The sequence below is a fragment of the Zingiber officinale genome, chromosome 8B (genome assembly GCF_018446385.1).
Source record: "Zingiber officinale cultivar Zhangliang chromosome 8B, Zo_v1.1, whole genome shotgun sequence".
In the NCBI taxonomy this organism is placed as follows: domain Eukaryota; kingdom Viridiplantae; phylum Streptophyta; class Magnoliopsida; order Zingiberales; family Zingiberaceae; genus Zingiber; species Zingiber officinale.
Window position 1 is genome coordinate 1,677,765 of NC_056001.1, and position 22,765 is coordinate 1,700,529.

The 22,765-nt window shown below is 38.9% G+C and overlaps 1 protein-coding gene across 2 annotated transcripts in view; it reads right to left on the reverse strand.

Annotated features, from left to right (window-relative positions):
- Positions 1–7,796: 7,796 nt before the first annotated feature.
- Positions 7,797–22,765, reverse strand: part of LOC122017351 (probable LRR receptor-like serine/threonine-protein kinase At1g53430) — a 29,527-nt gene continuing 14,558 nt past the window's right edge. The window contains exons 16-24 of one of the 2 annotated variants that reach the window (XM_042574935.1): positions 11,428–11,477; positions 10,956–11,332; positions 10,633–10,825; positions 10,416–10,556; positions 10,187–10,305; positions 9,838–10,048; positions 9,482–9,719; positions 9,033–9,186; positions 7,797–8,406 (exon numbers count right to left, since the gene is read on the reverse strand). In XM_042574935.1, the coding sequence (XP_042430869.1) occupies positions 8,134–8,406; positions 9,033–9,186; positions 9,482–9,719; positions 9,838–10,048; positions 10,187–10,305; positions 10,416–10,556; positions 10,633–10,825; positions 10,956–11,332; positions 11,428–11,477 (1,756 nt within the window). In that variant the 3' untranslated portion in view covers positions 7,797–8,133. The remainder of the gene's footprint in view (positions 8,407–9,032; positions 9,187–9,481; positions 9,720–9,837; positions 10,049–10,186; positions 10,306–10,415; positions 10,557–10,632; positions 10,826–10,955; positions 11,333–11,427; positions 11,478–22,765) is intronic. The other variant, XM_042574936.1, reaches the window with a different exon arrangement.

The window sequence follows — 22,765 nt, forward strand, 5'->3', positions numbered from 1 at the left end:
AAATCAGCACGCCATCTTCTCAGCATTAAGATAGGATCACTAATATTACAAAAAAAAAAAAAAAATCTCTGACAACTCTTTCCCTCACCTAATAATTTCGAACTCGGCGTTTCTCCCAATATTAACTCTTTATAAAGAGCAAACACAGAGAAAAAAAAGACTTTATCCTTTTTTCTATCCAACCTTTCAAAATTTTTCATAGTCAGGGATGGGCACGAAAATTAAAAAATAAAAATAACATAACTTATAACTTAACCCCAACACATTAAACTCAATTATTATTTATTATTGCCTACTAGCTTACACTAACATAACATAGTAACTCCAAAGTATTTTAATTAGGATGATAAATGAATCAAATTTGATATTCAATTTAATATGAACTATAATAGGGGGCCTTGAGGAGGCTTGGATGTCGATCGTGCAAAGACTCTAATCTAGAGAAACGTGGTTGAGCAAACCTGGAGCTAGGAGCTATAGACTTGTGCACACCACAGACAGAATCAGCGGGAACGTTAGAGCGAGAATCAGGAAAGGGGTCCCTGGTGCAAACCCTCCGTCACTCAAGTCAGAACAGCAACCGAGCGAAATGGAGAAGACGATGAACAGTAGAACAACAGTCTAGATACTTGTGTGTGAGCGCGTGTAATGATGTTGTAAAGAGCGTATCTGGCTAACGGAGAGGATCCCTTTTGTACCGCTTCTCATAACCTTCGTATTAATGAGACGACAGAGAATGTCTAGTGTCAGAGTATGTCGGGCGATGAAGTATGTCAGAGAATGGTGGAATATTCTTTCATAGGTTATTATGATTCTCTTATAATGTTGTCTCCTATAAAGAGTCCGATTGGAAATATATTGGGAGCCATACTCCGGAGAAGTGGAGAGTTGAGCCCCTAATATTCGACCGACTCTAGAGCCAATCGGGTTTATGCTGAGAACCTTGCATTGAAGTAGGGAGTAGGGCCCCGTAAGTCCGACTGGTACTAGGGTCGATCGGCTGTAGACTGAGAGCCCTGCCTTTATGAAGTGGGGAGCTAAGCCCCATGGATCCTACCGACACTAAGTCCGACCGGGTTTATGTTAGGGATTTTGCATCCGCCTGGACAATATTTCTAGTCGGATTTTATGCTGGGGATTCATCTTATACTTGGTCGTTATACTTGAACATAGAGTCCAGTTCAGTCGAGCGATATGCCTAGCATGTCTGATCGACCCTTTGGTCCGATCGGCTAAAGCACTCAACAGTGGCACTGGACTCATTTCGACATGACATTGATATAACCCGAGAGTTGCCCCCTTCTTGACTTTGACCACCACATCAGCCAACTTTCTTGAGGTCGAACCCCACTTCGGGGGTCCCACCTTACTCGTCATAACACTGGCCTCCCCTTCAAGTATAGTTGAAGGAGACTGCAAGCTCAACTGACTAGACACTTATGTTCTTTAGTGTCATTGGCTTGGATGCTCGGTCCTAGTTTTGCTAGTCGAGTTTCATGTTGGGAGCATTGCCCATTCGAATAGTTCACAGTTGTGGTAAAATTAAGGACAAGCGCAAGGATAGACTCGCTTATAACTCTGCCGAGCGACACGAGAGTCTGATATTTGGGCACGAGGGCAAGCTTACTTATAACTCGATCGAGTGGCACGAGAGTCTGAATCTAGGTGCGAGAGCAAGCTTGCTTATAACTCAGCCAAGCAGCACCAGAGTCTAGAATTTGGGCGCGAGTGAAAATTCACTTATAACTCAATCGAATGGCTCGAGAGTTTGGGACAGGTGCGAGGGAAGACTCGCTTATAACTCGGTTGAACGACTAAAGAGTCTAGGACTTGGGTGCAAAAGCAAGCTCGCTTATAACTCAACCGAGCTGCACAAGAGAAAACTCGCTTATAACTCGATCGAGAGGCACGAGAGTCTAGAATTTGAGCACAAGAGCAAGCTTGCTTATAATTTGGTCTAGCAACATGAGAGTCTGGAATTTGAGTGCAAGAGCAAGCTCGCTTATAACTCTGCCGAACTGCTTGAGAGTATAGGATAGGCGCAAGGGCAGACTCACTTATAACTTGGCCGAGAGGTTTGAGAGTCTAGGACTTGGGCATGAGAGCAGGCTCGCTGATAACTCGGCTGAGCAGCATGAGAGTCTAGGAGAAGCGCGAGTGCAGGCTCGCTTATAACTCGGTCGAACGACTCGAGAGTCTGGGACAGGCACGAGGGTAGGTTTGCTTATAACTTGGCCGAGCGACACAAAAGTCTAGAATATGGGCACGAGAGCAAACTCGTTTATAACTCAGCCGAGCGACACGAGAGTTTGGAATTTGGATGCTAGGGTAAGCTCACTTATAATTCGGTCGAATGGCTCGAGAGTCTGGAACAAGCGCGAGGGCATGCTCACTTATAACTCGGCCAAGCAGTTCAAGAGTCTGGGACTTAGGCGCAAGAACATGCTTTCTTATAACTTGGCCAAGCGGTACGAGAGTCTAAAATTTGGGCACGAGAGCAAGCTCATTTATAACTCGGTCGAGCACCATGAGAGTCTGGGGAAGATGTGGGAGCAAACTCGTTTATAATTCGACCGAGCAACACAAGAGTCTAAAATTTGGGCATGAGAGTAAGCTCACTTATAACTTGGTCGAGCGACTTGAGAGTCTAGGATAGGCATGAGGGCAAGTTCACTTATAACTCGGTTGAGCAACACGAGAGTCTGGAATTTGGGCGCAAGATCAAGCTCGCTTATAACTCGACCGAGCGGTACAAGAGTCTGGGACAGACATGAGAATATGCTCGCTTATAACTTGACCGAGCAGATCGAAAGTCTAAAACATGGTGTTGTAGGCACGATGTATGACCCGAATGTCTTAGAGAGCTAATTGGAGACACGGTGTTTACCCGAATGCCTTGGAGAACGGAGGCACGATGTATGACTCGTATGTCTTGGAGAGTTAAGGAGGCACAGTGTATGACCTGAATTGTTTGGAAAGCCAAGGCACGGTGTATAACCCAAATGCCTTGGAGAGTGAAGGCACGGTGTATGACCTGTATGCTTTGGAGAGATGAACACATATGGTACATGATCCGAATGCCTTGGAGAGATGAGACACAATGTATGACCCAAATGCCTTGGAGAGCGGAGGACAGTGTATGGCCCGTGCCTTGGAGAGCTGAAGAGGCACGGTGTATGACCCAAATACCTTGGAGAGCGGAGGCACGATGTATGACCTGTATGCCTTAGAGAGTGGAGGCATGATGTATGACTCGAATGTCTACCCAATTAGAACTTTTTTGGTTTGCTAGAAATAGGAGGATATATTTTGAATTGAAATCGTAAAAGTTAAACTCAGACTTACTAGCCGAGTGACCGTTTAATTTAGAGATGTCGGCCGAAGGGCCGTTTTGGAGATACTAGGCGAGCGACCATTTTGTAGATATTGGCCAAACTTTATGTGAAGATGCCGATCAGATGTTTGGTCTGAGCATCAACTCTTCTTACTATGTTCTCGAAGGGCACCTTCGGGAGGAGAGTGATGGTGATCTTTTGTTCGCTTCCCCTGATTCAGTCATTCGGCGGAGCCTCTTAACATATTGATGGTACTCACCGGTGGTATGATGAGGAGATTGATGGTAGTCACAAAAATATCTATGTCTTTCAAGCAGTGATTGATCTACTAATTCCCACATTGCCCTTGCTTCCCGGACTAGCGAAAGATTCAGACGGGAGTTTCTGGGGAGTTCCGAAGGTGGTGGTAGTTTCCGATTGGCTTGGTCGATCAGAACTGAGATAGTCGCCTCCCTTTTCCGATCGACCTGGGTTTCCTTCACGTTAATGTATTTGACTACTTTCCCCAACAGATCATCAAAGTCTTTTGGCGGCTTTTTGACAAGGGTTCGAAAAAATTCTCCTTCTAAAGGACCTTGAGATAAAACACTTATTATAGTATATCAGGGGTGGTAGACGGAACATTTAACGCCACTTGGTTAAATTGCTTGATATATGCCTGGAGGGATTCCTTGGCCCCTTGCTTGAGCATGAACAGACTCAGGTAGATCTTTTGGTACCTCCTGCTACTGGTAAAATTGGTGCAGGAAGGCTTTACAAAAGTCTTTGAAGCAGCAAATGGACTCAGTTGGGAGTCGGTTGAACCATCTTTTTGCTGAGTCGGAAAGAGTGGTAAGTACACTCGGCACTTAACATCATCCATGTATTGATGAAGGATGATTGTGTTTTCAAATTTAAACAGATGATCCTTCGGGTCGATTGCCCCTCCGTATTCCCTGATCATCAGCGATCGGTAGTGGCGAGGTAGTTTGTCTTCCAATATTTTCGTGGAGCACGACATGCTCCTCCGTTCGGGCGAACGACTAGCGATTCGGGCAGTTCCCTTCAATACATCCCAAGTAGGTGTGTCTCTAGAGGAAGATCCTTGGGTCTCTCCGCTCGGCCTATACCCTTGCATGATGTGTGAAACAACACTTGGTGATATGTGAGCAATGATGGTGGCACGGGTGGAAGGTTAGTCGGGTATGCAGGCGCATGCACGAAGCCAGTCGTTGGTGGAGGAATTGGTTGGAATCTCATTGGGCTTTCCACTCGGGTCCCTCATTCAGTGTGAGGACCCATTATTAACGCAACAGGGTTGTTCCATAAAGGGCATCCGGCTACTCACTGTTGTTGATGTGCTAACTTCTACGTTTAGGTCGTTATTAGCAACTCAAAGTCTTCTTGTGATAAGGCAACGATAGTAAGTCGTCCAGCCTCTTCCATCTCCGCATTTTAGATTCAGGCAAAGTTTCCCACAAGCGGCGTAAAATTTGATCCTGTCTAAGAGTGAGGGAGATGGTGCAATGGATAGAGGGTGTCGAGGTGGCTTGGATGTCAACCATGCAAAGACTCTAATCCAGAGAAACGTGGTTGAGCGAACCTGAAGCTAGGAGCTACAGACCTATGCACACCACAAACAGAGCCAATGGGAATATTAGTAAGAGTACTAGGGAGGGGGTCCCTAGCGCAGACCCTCTAACGCTCAAGTCAGAACAACAACCAAGCGAAATAGAGAAGACAATAAATAGTAGAACAACAGTCTAGATGCTTGTGTGCGTGTGTTTGTAATGATGTTTGTAAAGAGCGTACCTAGCCAATGGAGAGGACCCTCCTTTTGTACCACCTCTCATAACCTCCACATTAATGAGGCGGCAAAGAATTTCTAGTATCAGAATATGTCGGGCGATGGAGTATGTCAGAGAATGGTGGAATATTCTCAAACAGGTTGTTACGATTATCTGACAATGTTGTCTCCTATAAGGAGTCTGACTGGGTTTATGATGAGAACCTTGCATTGAAGTAGGGAGTAGGGCTCCGTAAGTCTGACCGACGCTGGGGCTGACTAGCTGTAGACTGGGAGCCCTGCCTCTGTGAACCGGGGAGCTAAGCCCTGTGGATCCGACCGGCGCTAAGTCCGGTTGTGTTTATGTTAGGGATTTGGCATCCGCTCGGACAATATTTCTAGTCGGACTTTATGCCGGGGGCTCATCTTGTACTTGATCGTTATACTTGAACATAGAGTCTAGTCCAACCGAGTGATGTGTCTAGCATGTCCGATTGGCCCTTTGGTCCGATCAGCTAGAGCACTTGGCGGTGACATTGGACTTATTTCGGCATGATACGAATACAACCCGAGAGTTGATCTCTTCTTGATTTTGACTGTCATATTAGCCGACTTTCTTAAGGTCGAACCCCACTTAGGGGGTTCCACCTTACTCGCCGTAACACATATAAATAGTCAATTAAATGAACAAACTTAAATAACTGATCAAATTAAATGAAAACAACAACAACAATAACAACCAAGTCGTATCCTACTAGATGGGGTCGACTATCAAATTAAATGAACATATATGTGTTTACCTCATTAATATTCATTAATAAGGATTGTGAACTTTTCGTGAATAATGTTCATAAATAATATTTACGAATAAAATTCGTGAACCATGTCCATCGATAAAATCCTTATTAATATGGTAAATAAATAAAAACTTTTAAAATAAACAAATAAACAACTTATCAAATTTAATAATCAATCAAACTTGTTTAGAACTATAAAATTTTCAATTGAATTGAGAGTTCTGTAGTATTTAAATCGACTATGCTCGAGCTTGAACAACAATGATTTAAATCATTTTAAGTTCGCCTTAATTTGATTTTGATTATCTTATCAAATAAAATTCAACACTACAAAGTTTTGACTCGAGCCAACTTTGCTCATTTACTGTCCTAATTCTAACCTAGTTGCAATATTTTTTTAATTAAGATTAAATTGAAATTAAGTATTTGATTTGGTTTCATTCAGTTATGAATTTTATCGAATATGCATATATTTTTATTGTTTTAAAAATATAGATTTAGTTTTTCTTTTTTGATTTAGTTACTATCAGAAAAATTAAAATTAAAGTTTAACCATGTTTAGTTCTATTTTTAGGATTTTTAAACTTATTATATGTATAAAAATCACTCTCATATAAAAATCACTCTCTCTGTAACCAGCATATCGATATTAATTAACTTTGTTGATTAGTTTGGAATAATCGGTTCGATTCCATAGAATTTTTTCATTGATCATCATGATAAATTAGGAAGTGCACATGACGGGCAGCATATAAACCTAGCATCTTTTAGTTACGTGTCCTATTTGAAAAAAAAAAATCTATAAATATATTATATGTGGACCCAGACCTGCCTACTAAAATTATTTTAGGTGAAAAAGTAATTAAGTTAATTCAATTTTTTAAAATACCTTTTAAATTTTAATTAATTTTAAAATGACCTTTATAATTTATATTTTGTTAGTAAAATGCTCCTAAAATAAAATATATATTTTATCTTTTTAAATTACTGCCTAAATCATTCACTAATCATAAAACAATATTTTAGAGTATTTTAATATCAATAAAATAGTATTTTAAAAATATCATTTTTAACAATATTTAAAAAGTACATGAGAAATTACCCTAAAGAAGTCAATTCCTAAGTCAATGCTAAGCTAACAAGTAACAATTAATTTATTTTTTTTTTTAAAAAAAGCTCTCTTCAATTCTTTTCCAATCTCTGACCCACATGCTTGACCACTCACTCCACTCTCGACATCATCTTTAATTGAGGTAACATATCTGTTTTACCTTTCTCATTCGTTTTCTCTTATTTTGTTTGACTTGTTCAATGAATTCGATGTTCATGAAAGGATTGTTCTAATATCTCAATGTTTATCTATTAATTATTTCGGTAAGATTGTTCTAAATGATAATCATGAAGACAATTCAAAATTACAATGGCAAAAACTTGAGCCTACACAAATATTATCTATTAATTATTAAACTCACAAGAACTAGAACTGGATATCCAGTTACACCAAAAAAAAAAAAAAAAGCATGACCCACAAGGAAATTCAAGTGGTTGAATCAGATATATTATCAGAAAGATCTAGCAGTCTCCTTATTCATGGCACAACTAAAAGGGTAAAAGTTTTAGCCATTCAAATGTTGTAGGAAGTAGCCACCTTCTTAGAAAACCCAGTTACTATCATACATAGAATTGATAGAAACTAGCAGAAATTGTGAAGCTAAATATCACATATGGTGGTAAAAAACAATTCGCTCGGCTCCAACACCTTCGTCAGCCCGTCCCAGGCCAACACAAAAAAACTAAATATCGCATATGTTGCTATAGCTGGTGATTGCTTAAACCAAGTGAAACAAGAGTAAATTCCTGTGGTGAAGACTTGTTCATTGCCAGTGAATGAAACAGACATCAACAAAATCAAACACTTCTGTATTAATACTGAGAATGAAATGATACTATAAAAAACATAAGTAGGTTTGCTAAACAGTGTACAGACTTTACTGAGTTTTATAGTTGCAGTTTCTAGGGCTGAATTTACTTAAACGATTGCAATTATTCTTCAGGGTAAAAAATAACACACTTCTTTATAAGCATTTACATGAGTGTTTGAACGTGATCCTTATGAAAGCATCATTTCTTCGCCCTAATCTGCGTAGTGAAGCAGAGGGTGACTTGTTTTTGCCTGTGAGTTCTTGCCACTTGATGCTGAGATAGAGGAATTAATCGATAGGCCTACGACGGAGCTCTATGTTTGGCTGTCATGGGAGACCATCTCCAAAGTTTTGAACCTCACGTTGTCGACCGTTGAAGCTGCTCGATTTGCCGGCATGACCTTCACCGGCATCTTGCCTTCAAGCATGCTTACCACAGATGACATTGCAGGCCTGAGGGTTGGGGAAGGGTTGGTACAAACAAGAGACAGTTCCAACATTTGCAGTGCTTCCTCCTTTGAGTAGTTGGAGCCAAGGCTTTGGTCAACTAATTCAAGCAAATTTTCCTGCTCTTGCAAAACATAAGCCTGCAGAATGGAATACATTATTGAGGTCCAGTAAGATTCAATAACAGAACAGTCTATTGCTTAGTAGATTTTTTTTCCTTGGTTTGAAAAAGAAATGAGAAGATTCCAGTTAGAATTTGTACTCATGTATCAAACAATTTAGATGAAAAGGAGCCCAACTTTAATGGAAACGAAAATGACAATGCAGTTTTCTAAAATGAGGGAAAAGTTAAAAAGTAAGCAAGATCTGTATAACTGCATTGACTTGCACATTGTTTGATACCTACAACCATGGTTAATTAGATGTTTAATTGACCAGTGCAAATTAAACGAGAAACTAATTACGAGCATGTCTGTCCAAAAATTGCAAGAAATAAAATATTTGTATAGTGATTGAACACTAAATCACTTTATTTGTTCCTAAATAGTTTGGTTCAAACTAATCCTTGAACAAATAAATAATTCTAAATATTTGTTTTCGGTCTCTTTTCAACTTTTGAAGTCTTTTTCTAAAAATCTGAAAGTGTTCTAATAAGATTTTTTAACCAAACTCGTCATACAGAGCAAATTTTGTTATGACTAGGAATTAGTGATCAATCATAAAAGATCTCACATCAATGAAAAGAAAATGAAATACCTCTCCTTACCCAATCAAGAAGATAAACAAATTCCTCCTCAGGCCTATAATTAGTGTTATTGCTCATTCCACTGACAAGTTCTAGTGTCACCATCCCAAAACTATATACATCTGCTTTGTATGTCAAGCGACCTCTCATTGCATACTCTGGAGCCATGTAACCTCTGCAAGAGTCACAAAGTTTACATCCGGTTGAATTGCACAAATAGTGCCTTTGCTAATTCAGAACAATAATAACAACTCAATATGATGCCTTCATTTCAAAAATGTAACTCTCTCAATAGACCTATGTCATTAAATTCCATTATCAACATATGATATGTGTATTTTCTTAATTTAATTGCATACATTGGATATTTCATCTTGAGCAAGATCCTAGTTAGATAAATGTTGGATTAGTTCTTCAAATATGCATTTTAAGAAAAGTAATAGTACGAATAAATCAATAATACAACGCACATTGTCCCTGCTATTCTTGTGCTGATATGAGTGTTTTCTTCTTCATCAAGTTTGGCCAAACCAAAGTCCGAAATTTTTGCATTGAGATCTTTATCTAGTAGAATGTTTGTCGCCTTGATGTCTCGGTGAACAATCTTCAGCCTTGACTCCTCGTGAAGATATGACAATCCTCTCGCTATCCCTATGCAAATATTGCGTCTTGTTTGCCATTCTAGATTGAGACGATATTTCGGTGGACCTATTAAAACTCAGGTTTAACCTTGCATCTTTTACAAATGATTTGTGAAGTAAATGTTATAGACGGAACCAAGAGCACATTTCCAGCAATCTATTTGTGCAACTAAATAAACACATACCAAATAAAGCACGAGCGAGAGAATTATTCTCCATGTATTCGTAGATAAGCAATAATTGATTTGCTTCTATACAACAACCATAGAGCTTCACTAGATTTGGATGTTGTAAAGCTGATATCATTCCTATTTCATTGACAAATTCACGGTTCCCTTGTCTAGATTTGGAAGAAAGTTGCTTGACAGCTATCATGGAACCATCTGACAGTACACCCTGAGACAGTCAAAATTAAAAATAACCACTAAACATGATATTGCAAATAATTTAAAGTTGAAATACTACAAGAGAAACCAATGCATTTGTCACAATTTAGATTAATAAAAAAAGTCCAATTTGCAAATATATTTATACCTTGTACACTGGACCAAACCCGCCTTCACCTATCTTATTTTCAGGATCAAAATTCCTAGTAGCAGCTTTAATCTGTTTCAGGGTGAAGTAGCCAGTTTGCAGCTCGAGGCCTTTGAATTCTGCATGATCGTTAGTGTTTAACTAAGCAAAGATCCCATGAACAACTTTTTCTTTTAATGCGAGTCTTTAATTTGGGACATGCTTATAGAAAATTAAAACTATAGCTTACCATTGTCTTGAGGGTCTTTCATGATGAAGTAAAACCAAATGATGTTTAAGGCAAGAATGAGTACCAAACAAGATGCTACAACAATGCCCACAATGACCCCAACAGATAGCTTGCTTTTATCCTTGCAATCTGCCTTAAAATCTACAAAACGCAACATAATTTATTATTATCAAGCAAGATATTAATGGAAAATCAAATATGATTTCAAAAAACTTACTCGGAGTGATAGAAATGGCTGAGATCAGAGGTCCGTATACACCTCTCACAGGGATGCTGTTTGTTCCCTTGCCACCCCACTGAAAGTGAATCTCCAGTGTGTCGTTAACCCAAGTAGTGAAGTTTTTAATAAGCACCTTGCCAGTTCCATGAGCTTCTTTTGCAATGTTGAAATCCTGCAGAACTTTTTGGCCCTGCAACGTTTAGAGTTAATCAATGAATTAGCACATCAAAGACTTTTCAAAGAAAAGGATTGTTAAAGTATTATGAATATCTTGTAAGAAAAAACAACAAGAACTAATTATAGGCCAAAAAATCAATCACCTGGATTGATACATCAAACAAACGTCTTCCCACACTAGCATATGTTTGGTCATCAGTGAACATAATCTCAGCAAAATGGAGTCTCACTGTGTAGCTTCCTTTCTGTAGGCATAGGCCATAGTATTTCATGGAAAGAGGACTAAGCCGAGCTGTCATGTATAATTCTGGATTACTCATATTTAGGATTGAAGAATTCTCCGCAATAAAAGAACCTCTTTTCTGATTTCCGATAAAGTCTCCAGTACTACTGCATGCCCATGCACCAGAGTTGCTCTCATGAAAGGTAGAGTAATCCTCAGTGGCATATAAATCTTCTTGGTACTCATGCCCGTCGATAGTCACTTTACTACCGCCACAGTTAATGAACAACTCACAATCTGCACAATGATATGAGAGATAGAATCATGTGAAATCTATGGACTTGAATTATATCTCAATTTGTGGTAATCCTTTTAAAAGCTTATATACCTACTTTTTGATTTCCTTGAACACGGAAGATTCTTCCTTAAGCACGAGGGTATCCTGAAAAACCATACAAAGCAGAAACGTTTGGTGTGAGATTCCACAATCCAATTGCACAATTCCATAAAAATTGTTCGCACTTAGCCTATATTTTTCTCTTTTTTTTTTCCTTTCATTTAAGTATATCATTCTTGAATCAAAAGCATGAATTTCACGGGTGAAGTTTAGACATTTCTAATCATTACTTTTGTCAATCAATCTCTTTGGCTACCACAATGCATGTTTCATTGAGAACCCAGAGTTGCTTAGATATGAAATATAATACACTTTTGGAAAAGCTAAATAGAAACATTCATGCTAAGTAAGTGTTGTTTATTAAGAGTACTAACACAGTAATAAATTGTACCAAAATAGTAAGCATGCAATAAACAGGTAAATAAAAGAGTAAGATTTAGAAATTGATATCTTCTGGTTGAAGCGTCGGCGTGTCGACTGTCTTTAGAGAATTTATTGTCGCTCACGGTGCAGAGGCTCTCCGGCAAAATTCTCCCAAGATCCGACAACCACTCGCGTCGTCCATAGGTGCATCCAAGACGAACGTCACACTCGGACTCAACCTCAGATCGCGGAAACCAAGCCTCAGGACAAGGAAACACTCTCGAAAAAGAAGAAGACAGTGCACGCATACACAGAGAGGGAAGGAGAGAAAGCATACTGCTTGAGAGTGCTACTAAACGAGGAACAAAGGTGCAGTATTTATTCACTTCGAAGCAGTAAGCACTGCTTCGCCAGCGAACAAAAGCGTCGATTCCGCGGGATACTGCTTCACCAGCGAACCAAAGCGTTGGTTCGAAGTGCGTCGCTTCCTCACGCGCGGGACAGAACCAAACCTGACCAGGTGCGTCGATTCCGGGACAGAACCAAACCAAACCAAAGACTAGCAAAAACAAACCAGGCCGCCAGCAAGCGTGAGGCCCACTAGTGATAGTGTGTGCACTTATGTGCCAAGACACTCCTTATGTATTTTGTGGATAATTATTTAATAAAGGCAAGAATTTATCATTAATTATTTACTTTTCTGTATGTATATGATTAATGATAAAGTCCCACAGATTAATCGGTATATTAATCTGAAAACAATCCTTGATCGGATAGATATCTAGAGGGGACATGGATATCTAGATCAACGCTGAGTATGACTAGGTCGAGATAGACCGGAGGGATGGATATCCAAGTTGTACTTGGGGGTGCCTTGAGTTTAGAGGTACACTGGACACGACCCGCTCAAGAAGAGATCACATATTAAATATCATTGGTTATTCCTCTTATGAACGAGTGTAACTGATCTTTTGATTTGAGACATTCATTTATTCTATGCGTGGAGTTATGTGCTTTGACGCCGTTAAAAGCAGTCTTTAATCGGATTGTGATTAATACGGTAGTTGGGTGTATGACAAAACGTAGAGAGAATAGTGTTGAGTCAATAGATGATTCATTGCTCTCTTGGATTAGGAATTAACATTCTGGCCGCTTGATGGAGATATTAGTGACTCAAAATCCATGGCCATGGGAGGAATGATTTATCATTCAAGAGGAGTCTATTATATCTTGGAAATCAAGTAAAACAATTAATTTGGTAATGATGTATAATGTATCGAATTAATTGGGATGTAGACTTTAGATGAAGAGATTGAATTACACAGTAATCGGTTCATAGTGGTTTACAGTTTATGACTGATATTAATTTTATCGCGTTGGGTGGCTAAAAACTGTTGCTAGACGGTTACCTTAGTCAGTGTATGGATTTACACTACCTTCGTGTATAAAACCTAGAGTGTTGCACGCATAGCACGTAGACATGAACAATGGTATCGGAAGCTAGTCGAGATCAAGATCAAATATGGATTTATTTGATACAAAGAAGAGAGAATTCGAATAGCCATAATCATGATGATTAATGGAGAATTCGAAGAGTCATCATAATGATAATTAATGAAGAATTTGAAGAGTTATCATAATGAAGATTATAAATGAAGAATTTATGGAGCCTATAACTCTTCATCTTCCTAATTAATGAAGATCATAAATGATGAATTTATTGAGAACTTAACTCTTCGTATTCCTTGGAGGCTATAAGTAGTCATCCTCGGAAAGATGCAAAGTAGAATTATTCTCTCCGAGTTTCCCTCGTCAACTTCTTCTTCGTTCGAAAGAGATCGTAGTGCTTCCAAGGCTTTGTCGATCCAAGAGGCTAGCACCTAACGGATCGTGTCAAGTTCGTAATCTAGTGCGCGTGGATACCGCTAGAGGAGTCACACGTGGGGCTCTTATCTGTCTTAGTTGTCCGTGATATTATTCACACCTATCGAGGACTCGATGTATGTTTTATATAATTTTGTGCAAAACTATATGTACCACGAAATATCCATGATTCATTTTATGTCTTCCGCTGCGCTCCGAACCCAACAGTGGTATCAGAGCCAGGTTCGTGGTTGGATCATATAGTACGGAGCCGATTCTTCAAAATTTATTTGAAGAATCAGTGTTTCAAGAGATTTCAAAGAAATCTTAATTTCTTCATTGCAAAATATATGCCGTAACATTTCATGATAGAAATGAATTTTGTCTAAAACCTGTAAAGTAATACGTGTTGTAATTTAGATATAAATTACTTATGGCATAAGTAGATTAACATGTTAATATCTCCGAGACTTATTTGTCTTAAAAGACTAAGAGGATTAATGGAGATAAATCTCGTAATGAGAATGTGCAAATGCACAAGAAGTTAATTATGGTGAAATATTTTTAATAATTATAAAATCTCTTAAATATATTAAAGTCAAGATTTGTTAAAAGCCCTCCACTAATAACTATGATGATAGTTAGAGTTTTTACATAAAGTCGGTACAGCTCAGCTGTGGGCTTGTATCAAAACATCTATAATTTATCATAATTATTAGTGGGTTGACTTAACTCAAATTCGTTGACTTGTTTAGCTCAGCTAAGGTTAACTGATTTGAGGGGCAAGTGTTGAGAATATAAGGCTCAACAAGAATATACCGAAAGTCACATAGATTTGCGATTGGCAAGTTAAGGCCTACTTGATGAATATAGCATGTAGGTACAACTCAGCTGTGTGCATTCTATATGATTCAGGGTTTCGGTCCTATTAGGAATTGTTACCAACCAATTCCAGATTCTAACAGTGAGGGCTGTTGGACTTGAATAAAATAATAGGAGTTATAAAAGACCTTTATTAAATATATTCCACAAATACTAAAACTCTGCTTTAAATTTTAGATGGCAAACACAAGTACCTTATCACTGCGAAGCATTCTCGAGAAAGAGAATATCCTCCTCGGTTCCAACTACCTTGATTGGTATAGGAAACTGAAAATCGTCTTGAGACACGAGAGAAAAATTTACGTGCTCGAAGATGAACCACTGAAAGAGCCTACACCCAATGCTTCAAACGAAGATCAGTCATATTATTCTCAATATATGGAAGATGCACTGGATGTGCAATGCATCATGTTGTCTTCTATATCTCTCGAGTTGCAGAGACAACATGAGAACATTAGTGTTAGGGAGATTGATCAGTACTTGCGTGAGCTCTTCCAAGAGAGTGCGAGAGTAGAGATGTATGAAACCTCTTGAGCACTATTTCGTACCATGCTGGAGGAAGGAAATCAAGTTGGGTCTCATGTACTCAAGATGATCGGGTACATAGAGAGGCTCGAGAGCTTAGGTTCCAAGTTAGACCAGGACTTGGCTGTTGACCTAATCCTGTCATCACTACCTCCATCATTTTCTCAGTTTGTGTTGAACTTCAACATGAACAACATGGACAAGAGTTTGACTGATTTGATGGTAATGCTGAAAATTGCTGAGAAGGATATGAAGGTAAATCCTTCATTGCATGCAATGATGGTCAGAAAGACCAACAAGCGCCCAAGCACCGGGAACTTTAATCCCAAGGCTAATGCAGTGAAGAATCCTAAATATCAAGCTCAAAAGAAGCTTAAGAAAGGGATGCAGGTACCCCAATCTGATGAGAAGGAGGCCATGTGCTTCCATTGTGGCAAGAAAAGTCACTGGAAGAAAAACTGCTATATTTTCATGAAGAAGAATGCCAGTGGAGCTGATGCTTCAGGTATCTTTATGATAGAGTGCAATCTTTCTGTTTCTTCATCATGTGTCATAGATTCTGGAAGTAGTTCTCACACTTGTGTGAACATCCAGGGTCTAAGTGACTTTAGACGGTTGTCCAAGGGTGAAATGGACCTACAAGTAGCTAATGGAGCGAGAGTTGCTGCGTTAGCTGTAGGAACCTATTCAATAAATTTGCCTAGTGGACTTGTTTTGAATTTAGAAAACTGTTATTTTGTTCCTAGTTTCTCAAAGAATATCATTTCGGTGTCAAGTTTAGACACCAAGGGATTTGTATTTCAATTCAAGGACAAGTTATGTTTCTTTTATTTGAATAATATATTCTATGGGAATGATTCATTGAATAACGGTCTTTATGTTCTTAACTTAGATAAACCGATCTATTGTATTGAAAGTAAGAAACAAAAATTACATGACTCAATCTTAACATATCTCTGGCACTGTAGACTTGATCATATAACCCAGAAGCGCATCGCTAGATTACTCAGTAATGAGTATTTGGACTCTTTTGAATTAGAGCCCATAGATACATGTGAAGCATGTTTACAAGGCAAAATGACCAAGAAGTCATTCACCAAGATAGGTGAACGGGCAAAGGAACCACTAGAACTCATCCATAGTGATGTTTGTGGGCCATTGCAAGTTCAGGCTAGAGGAGCATATACCTACTTCGTGACTTTTACTGACGATTTAAGTAGATATGGATATGTCTACTTAATGAGACATAAGTCTGAAACTCTAGACAAGTTTAAGGAGTTCAAGAATGAGGTAGAAAATCAACATGGCAAGAAGATTAAGGCCCTTTGGAGTGATCGAGGTGGCCAGCATCTAAGCCAAGAGTTCATTGATTACCTAAAGGAGTGTGGGATAATTTCCCAACTTACACCTCCTAGAACGCCGGAGTGGAATGGTGTTTCAGAAAGGAGAAATCGTACACTCATGGATATGGTTAGATCAATAATGAGTCATGCAAGTCTTCCAATGTCATTTTGGGGCTATGCCTGAGAAACAACAACACACACACTTAACCGAGTTCCAACCAAGACTGTAGATAAGACTTCTTATGAATTATGGTTTGGAAAGAAACTAAATTTGTCTTATCTTAAGATATGGGGTTGTGATGCTTATGTGAAGATTGAAAATTCTAATAAGCTTGTAGCAAGATCCATAAAATGTACATTTGTAGGTTATCCCAAAGCTATAATGAGATATTATTTTTATCTACCAAGTGAGCACAAAGTTATTGTTGCTCGATATGCTACTTTCTTGGAAAAGAAATTTATTTCTAAAGAAAGTAGTGGGAGTAAAGTAAGTCTTGAAGAAATTATAGACCCTACAAACAGGTTGAAAGATGAACAGTTGGATAATGAGACAGTGTCACAAGTACAAGTGTCTCCTTCATCCGAAACTGCTCAAGAAACGCGAGATCCACGTAAGTCTACAAGAATACACCGAGAGCCAAACAAATATGGTTGGTTGGTAACCCAAGATGAGGAAGTGTTACTCATCGAAGATGATGAACCGTCGACTTACGAAGAAGTAGTTGCTTCAAATGATTCTGAGAAATGGCTGGAAGCCATGAAATCTGAAATGGATTCCATGTACACCAACCAAGTTTGGGAGTTGGTTGATGTGCCAGTTGGGGTAAAACCCATAGGGTGCAAATGGATCTTCAAGAAAAAGATTGACATGGATGGGAACATCAGTACCTATAAAGCTAGGCTTGTGGCAAAGGGTTTCAATCAACGTCATGGAATTGACTATGATGAAACATTTTCGCCCATTGCAATGCTTAAGTCCATTAGAATTTTGCTAGCTATAGCGGCTTACAAGGACTACGAGATTTGGCAAATGGATGTTAAAACTGCTTTCCTAAATGGAAAGTTACAAGAGGAAGTATATATGGTACAACCTTCCGGTTTTATAAAATCCGAGAACACCAATAAAGTATGTAAGCTCAAGAAGTCCATTTATGGACTAAAGCAAGCATCTCGGAGTTGGAATCTGTAATTTGACGAAGCCATTAAAGATTTTTCTTTCGTCAAGAATCCAGAAGAACCTTGCGTTTACAAGAAGGTTAGTGAGAGCAAGATTACGTTCCTAGTGTTGTACGTTGATGATATACTTCTTATAGGCAATGACATACCTAGTCTAGAATCTACCAAGACTTGGTTGGGAGAGTGTTTCTCAATGAAAGATCTTGGAGATGCAACCTATGTCTTAGGTATTAGAATATACCGAGATAGACAAAGCAGGTTACTAGGGTTAAGTCAAGATGTATACATTGATAAAATGCTGAATAGATTTTGTATGCAGAACTCCAAAAGAGGATATTTACCAGTGTCACATGGTGCGCATCTTTCCAAAGCTATGTGTCCAGGAACACAAGAGGAAATAAGTAGAATGGACAAGATACCTTATGCTTCGGTCATAGGGTTCATAATGTATGCTATGATATGTACTCAACCAGATGTCTCGTATGCATTAAGCATGACGAATAGATATCAGTCAGATCCTGGAGAGGGTCATTGGACTGCGGTAAAGACTATCCTCAAGTATCTTAGAAGAACAAAGAACATATTCTTAGTTTTTGGAGTAGACGAGGAATTAGTCGTCAGAGGATATACTGACGCAAGTTTTTAGACAGATCAGGATGATCTGAAGTCGCAACAAGGATATGTGTTTTGTCTGAATGGTGCAGCTGTTTGCTGGAGGAGTTCCAAGCAGGAGACAGTTGCATATTCAACAGCTGAGTCCGAGTATATAGCAGCTTCAGAGGTAGCAAAGGAACCTGTGTGGATCAAGAACTTCATAGCGGAGTTTGAAGTGGTTCCTAGTATTGTTGATCCAGTTGTGCTATACTGTGACAATAATGCGGCCAGAGCGCAGGCAAAGGAGCCAAGATCTCACCAACGATCCAAGCATGTACTAAGGAAGTATCACCTCCTTAGGGAGATTGTTCAGAGGGGTGATGTGTTGGTTAGCAGAGTAGATACCAGTAAGAATATTGCAGACCCACTCACAAAGGCCTTACCTCTACAGAAACATGAGACCCATGTGAGGAGCCTAGGACTGAGAGTCCATAGTGTTTGGCAATAGTGCAAGTGGAGATTGTTAGTGTGTGCACTTATGTGCCAAGACACTCCTTATGTATTTTGTGGATAATTATTTAATAAAGGCAAGAATTTATCATTAATTATTTACTTTTCTGTACGTATATGATTAATGATAAAGTCCCACAGATTAATCGGTATATTAATCTGAAAACAGTCCTTGATCGGATAGATATCTAGAGGGGACATGGATATTTAGATCAACGCTGAGTATGACTAGGTCAAGATAGACCGGAGGGATGGATATCCAAGTTGTACTTGGGGGTGCCTTGAGTTTAGAGGTACACTGGACACGACCCGCTCAAGAGGAGATAACATATTAAATATCATTGGTTATTCTTCTTATGAACAAGTGTAACTGATCTTTTGACTTGAGACATTCATTTATTCTATGCGTGGAGTTATGTGCTTTGACGTCGTTAAAAGCAGTCTTTAATCGGATTGTGATTAATACGGTAGTTGGGTGTATGACAAAACGTAGAGAGAATAGTGTTGAGTCAATAGAGGATTCATTGCTCTCTTGGATTAGGAATTAACATCCTGGCCACTTGATGGAGATATTAGTGACTCAAAATCCATGGCCATGAGAGGAATGATTTATTATTCAAGAGGAGTCTATTATATCTTGGAAATCAAGTAAAACAATTAATTTGGTAATGATGTATAATGTATCGAATTAATTGGGATGTAGACTTTAGATGAAGAGATTGAATTACACAGTAATCGGTTCATAGTGGTTTACAGTTTATGACTGATATTAATTTTATCGCGTTGGGTGGCTAAAAACTGTTGCTAGACGGTTACCTTAGTCAGTGTATGGATTTACACTACCTTCGTGTATAAAACCTAGAGTGTTGCACGCATAGCACGTAGACATGAACAATGGTATCGGAAGCTAGTCGAGATCAAGATCAAATATGGATTTATTTGATATAAAGAAGAGAGAATTCGAATAGCCATAATCATGATGATTAATGGAGAATTCGAAGAGTCATCATAATGATAATTAATGAAGAATTTGAAGAGTTATCATAATGAAGATTATAAATGAAGAATTTATGGAGCCTATAACTCTTCATCTTCCTAATTAATGAAGATCATAAATGATGAATTTATTGAGAACTTAACTCTTCGTATTCCTTGGAGGCTATAAGTAGTCATCCTCGGAAAGATGCAAAGTAGAATTATTCTCTCCGAGTTTCCCTCGTCAACTTCTTCTTCGTTCGAAAGAGATCGTAGTGCTTCCAAGGCTTTGTCGATCCAAGAGGCTAGCACCTAACGGATCGTGTCAAGTTCGTAATCTAGTGCGCGTGGATACCGCTAGAGGAGTCACACGTGGGGCTCTTATCTGTCTTATTTGTCCATGATATTATTCACACCTATCAAGGACTCGAGGTATGTTTTATATAATTTTGTGCAAAACTATATGTACCACGAAAGATCCATAATTCATTTTATGTCTTCCGCTGCGCTCCGAACCCAACAACGAGTTGGGGATTTGCACCCCCCCTGCGCGCGATGATCGCGTGCGTCACGCCCGGTTTATGGATTTCCGGCTCGAACCCCTCGAAACCACCTGATTTGGGCTCGGCCCGCGCATGCGTGTAGGTCCCCTTAACTTTGTTAAGCAAGGATGGAAGAGATCCATATATAAGGTCTTCCAACCTTCTTAGCTTAGCAATGTGGGACTAAATGCATTCATATATGTATTACCATAACAACTAAAACTAAGAAAAATAATTTGAATTAAACACAAAACTCAACAATCCCCCACTAATTCGAATTATTTTGGTCGAAAAACAGAGACTTGTCCTGAGGCTTGGTTGCAATGAGCTTTTAGTGAAAATACCTTCCGGTTTGAATTTTCACCTAAGTACACCAATCTTATTCACATAGGTTTGAAGTGAACTCAGTCTTGAACTTAAAACTTTTATATGTGAAAATCAATTGGTAACAACTCATCACGGGCGACGGTTGAATCCTTCTGGGTTGGTGCATTACGGTTATGCCACCCAATCTTGTTTCATAAGTGCTAAGGAGAGTTGCCTAGACCCCCCATACTGCGGCCACACAGTTACACTTACATAGGTAAGTTCTCCAAGGATGTACTGCGAGCATCCTGTCATTAAGACCTTGAACTCATTAAGAGCTCCTAAGCTCATCCTTACTAGCAGTCAAGCATCAATCTAGGGAAGAGACTATGAGATTACATCTCAATCAATTTGATGCTTACGGTTCACCCTTATAACTTGTTTATACCACATTGAACCTACTTCTTGGGATCTCCAATCAAATAGGTTGGGTTGCCGCTATAGGTGAAACCAGGATAGGCCTCAGTCCCATTCCCTTACTGGATCTCTTGATTTTCTCATGATCAAGTCCTTTAGTGAGTGGATTAGCAATATTGTCCTTTGAACTTACAAAGTCCAATGACACCACTCCAAGAGACATTAGCTCACGAATAGACTTTAATCTTATTTGTACATGTCTCTTCTGTTTCTGGTTATACTTTGAGCTTCTAATCTGAGCTATTGTTGTTTGATTATCACAGTGTACTGAAATAGAAGGTATTGACTTCATCATCAAGGGAATTTCAAAAAGTAGGTGCTTAAGCCAATTAGCTTCAGTTACTGTAGTATCCAAAGCACACAATTCTGCCTCAGATGTAGAACGAGTTATAATCGTCTATTTAACAGACCTCCAAGCAACTGCACCGCCTCCAAGTGTAAAAACATAACCAGTAATGCCTTTACACTCAGAGTGTCAGCTATCCAACTAGCATCACTATATCCCTCCAGGATTGCAGGGAATCTCCCATACCACAAGGCCAAGGATATAGTGCCTTTTAGGTATCTGAGTACTCTGTCTAATGCATCCCAATACGTTCTGACCGGACAGCTGGTAAACCTGCTCAATTTTGTTATAGCAAAAAAAATATCAGGTCTAGAACAATTTGCTAAATACATTAGACTACCTATTATTTGTGAGTATCTTAATTGAGACACTGCCACACCACTCTTATTCTTGTGGAGAGTTTTTGAAGGATCATAGGGTGTGACGACAAATTTAACTTGGATATAGCCATATTTCTCTAATACTCTCTCAACATAGAGTGACTGAGAAATTGCTATTCCATCAATTGAACGAGTCAACTTCAGCCCTAAAATCATGTCAGCACAACCCATATCCTTCATATCAAACTTACCACTTAAGAGGGCCTTAGTCTCATTAATAATAGAAAGGTTAGAACCAAAAAGTAGAATATCATCTACATATAAACATAAGATAATACAATTATCACCTTTCATTTTAGCATACACACATTTATCAGAGTCATTCATTTCAAAGCCAAACGATAGCATAGCTCTATCAAATTTTTCGTGCCACTGCTTTGGGGCTTGCTTCAAACCATAAAGAGATTTGACTAACCTACAGACTTTATTCTCATTTCCAGAAACTACATGTCCCTCAAGTTGATCCATATATATCTCTTCTTCAAGATCTCCATTAAGGAATGTCGTTTTGACATCCATTTGATGGACCTCAAGATGATATATAGATGCCAATGCTATTAACACTCGGATTATAGTAATTCTAGTAACAGGAGAATAAGTGTCAAAATAGTCAATCCCTTCTTTCTGTTTGAATCCCTTAGCAACTAGGCGGGCTTTGAATTTATCTACTAACCCATCAGGTTTTAGTTTTCTCTTAAACACCCATTTACATTATATAGTGGTACACCCAAGAGGTAAATCTACCAACTCCCAAGTGACATTAGAGATAATAGAGTCCATTTCACTTTTAATGGCCTCTTTCCAGTGTTTAGCTTCAAGAGAAGTCATAGCATCTCTATATGTCACAGGGTCACCTTCTATATTATAGGTGATAAAATCCTGGCCTAAATCCATAGACACACGTTGCCTCTTGCTCCTTCTCAATTCTGTACACTCACTAGATTCATCTAGTCTAGAGTGACTTGAGGAAGGTGTACTTACCACGGATAATGGTACCTCTACGGCAACATGCTTATCTCTAGTAGGAATACCAGATATAGATTGAGGTGTT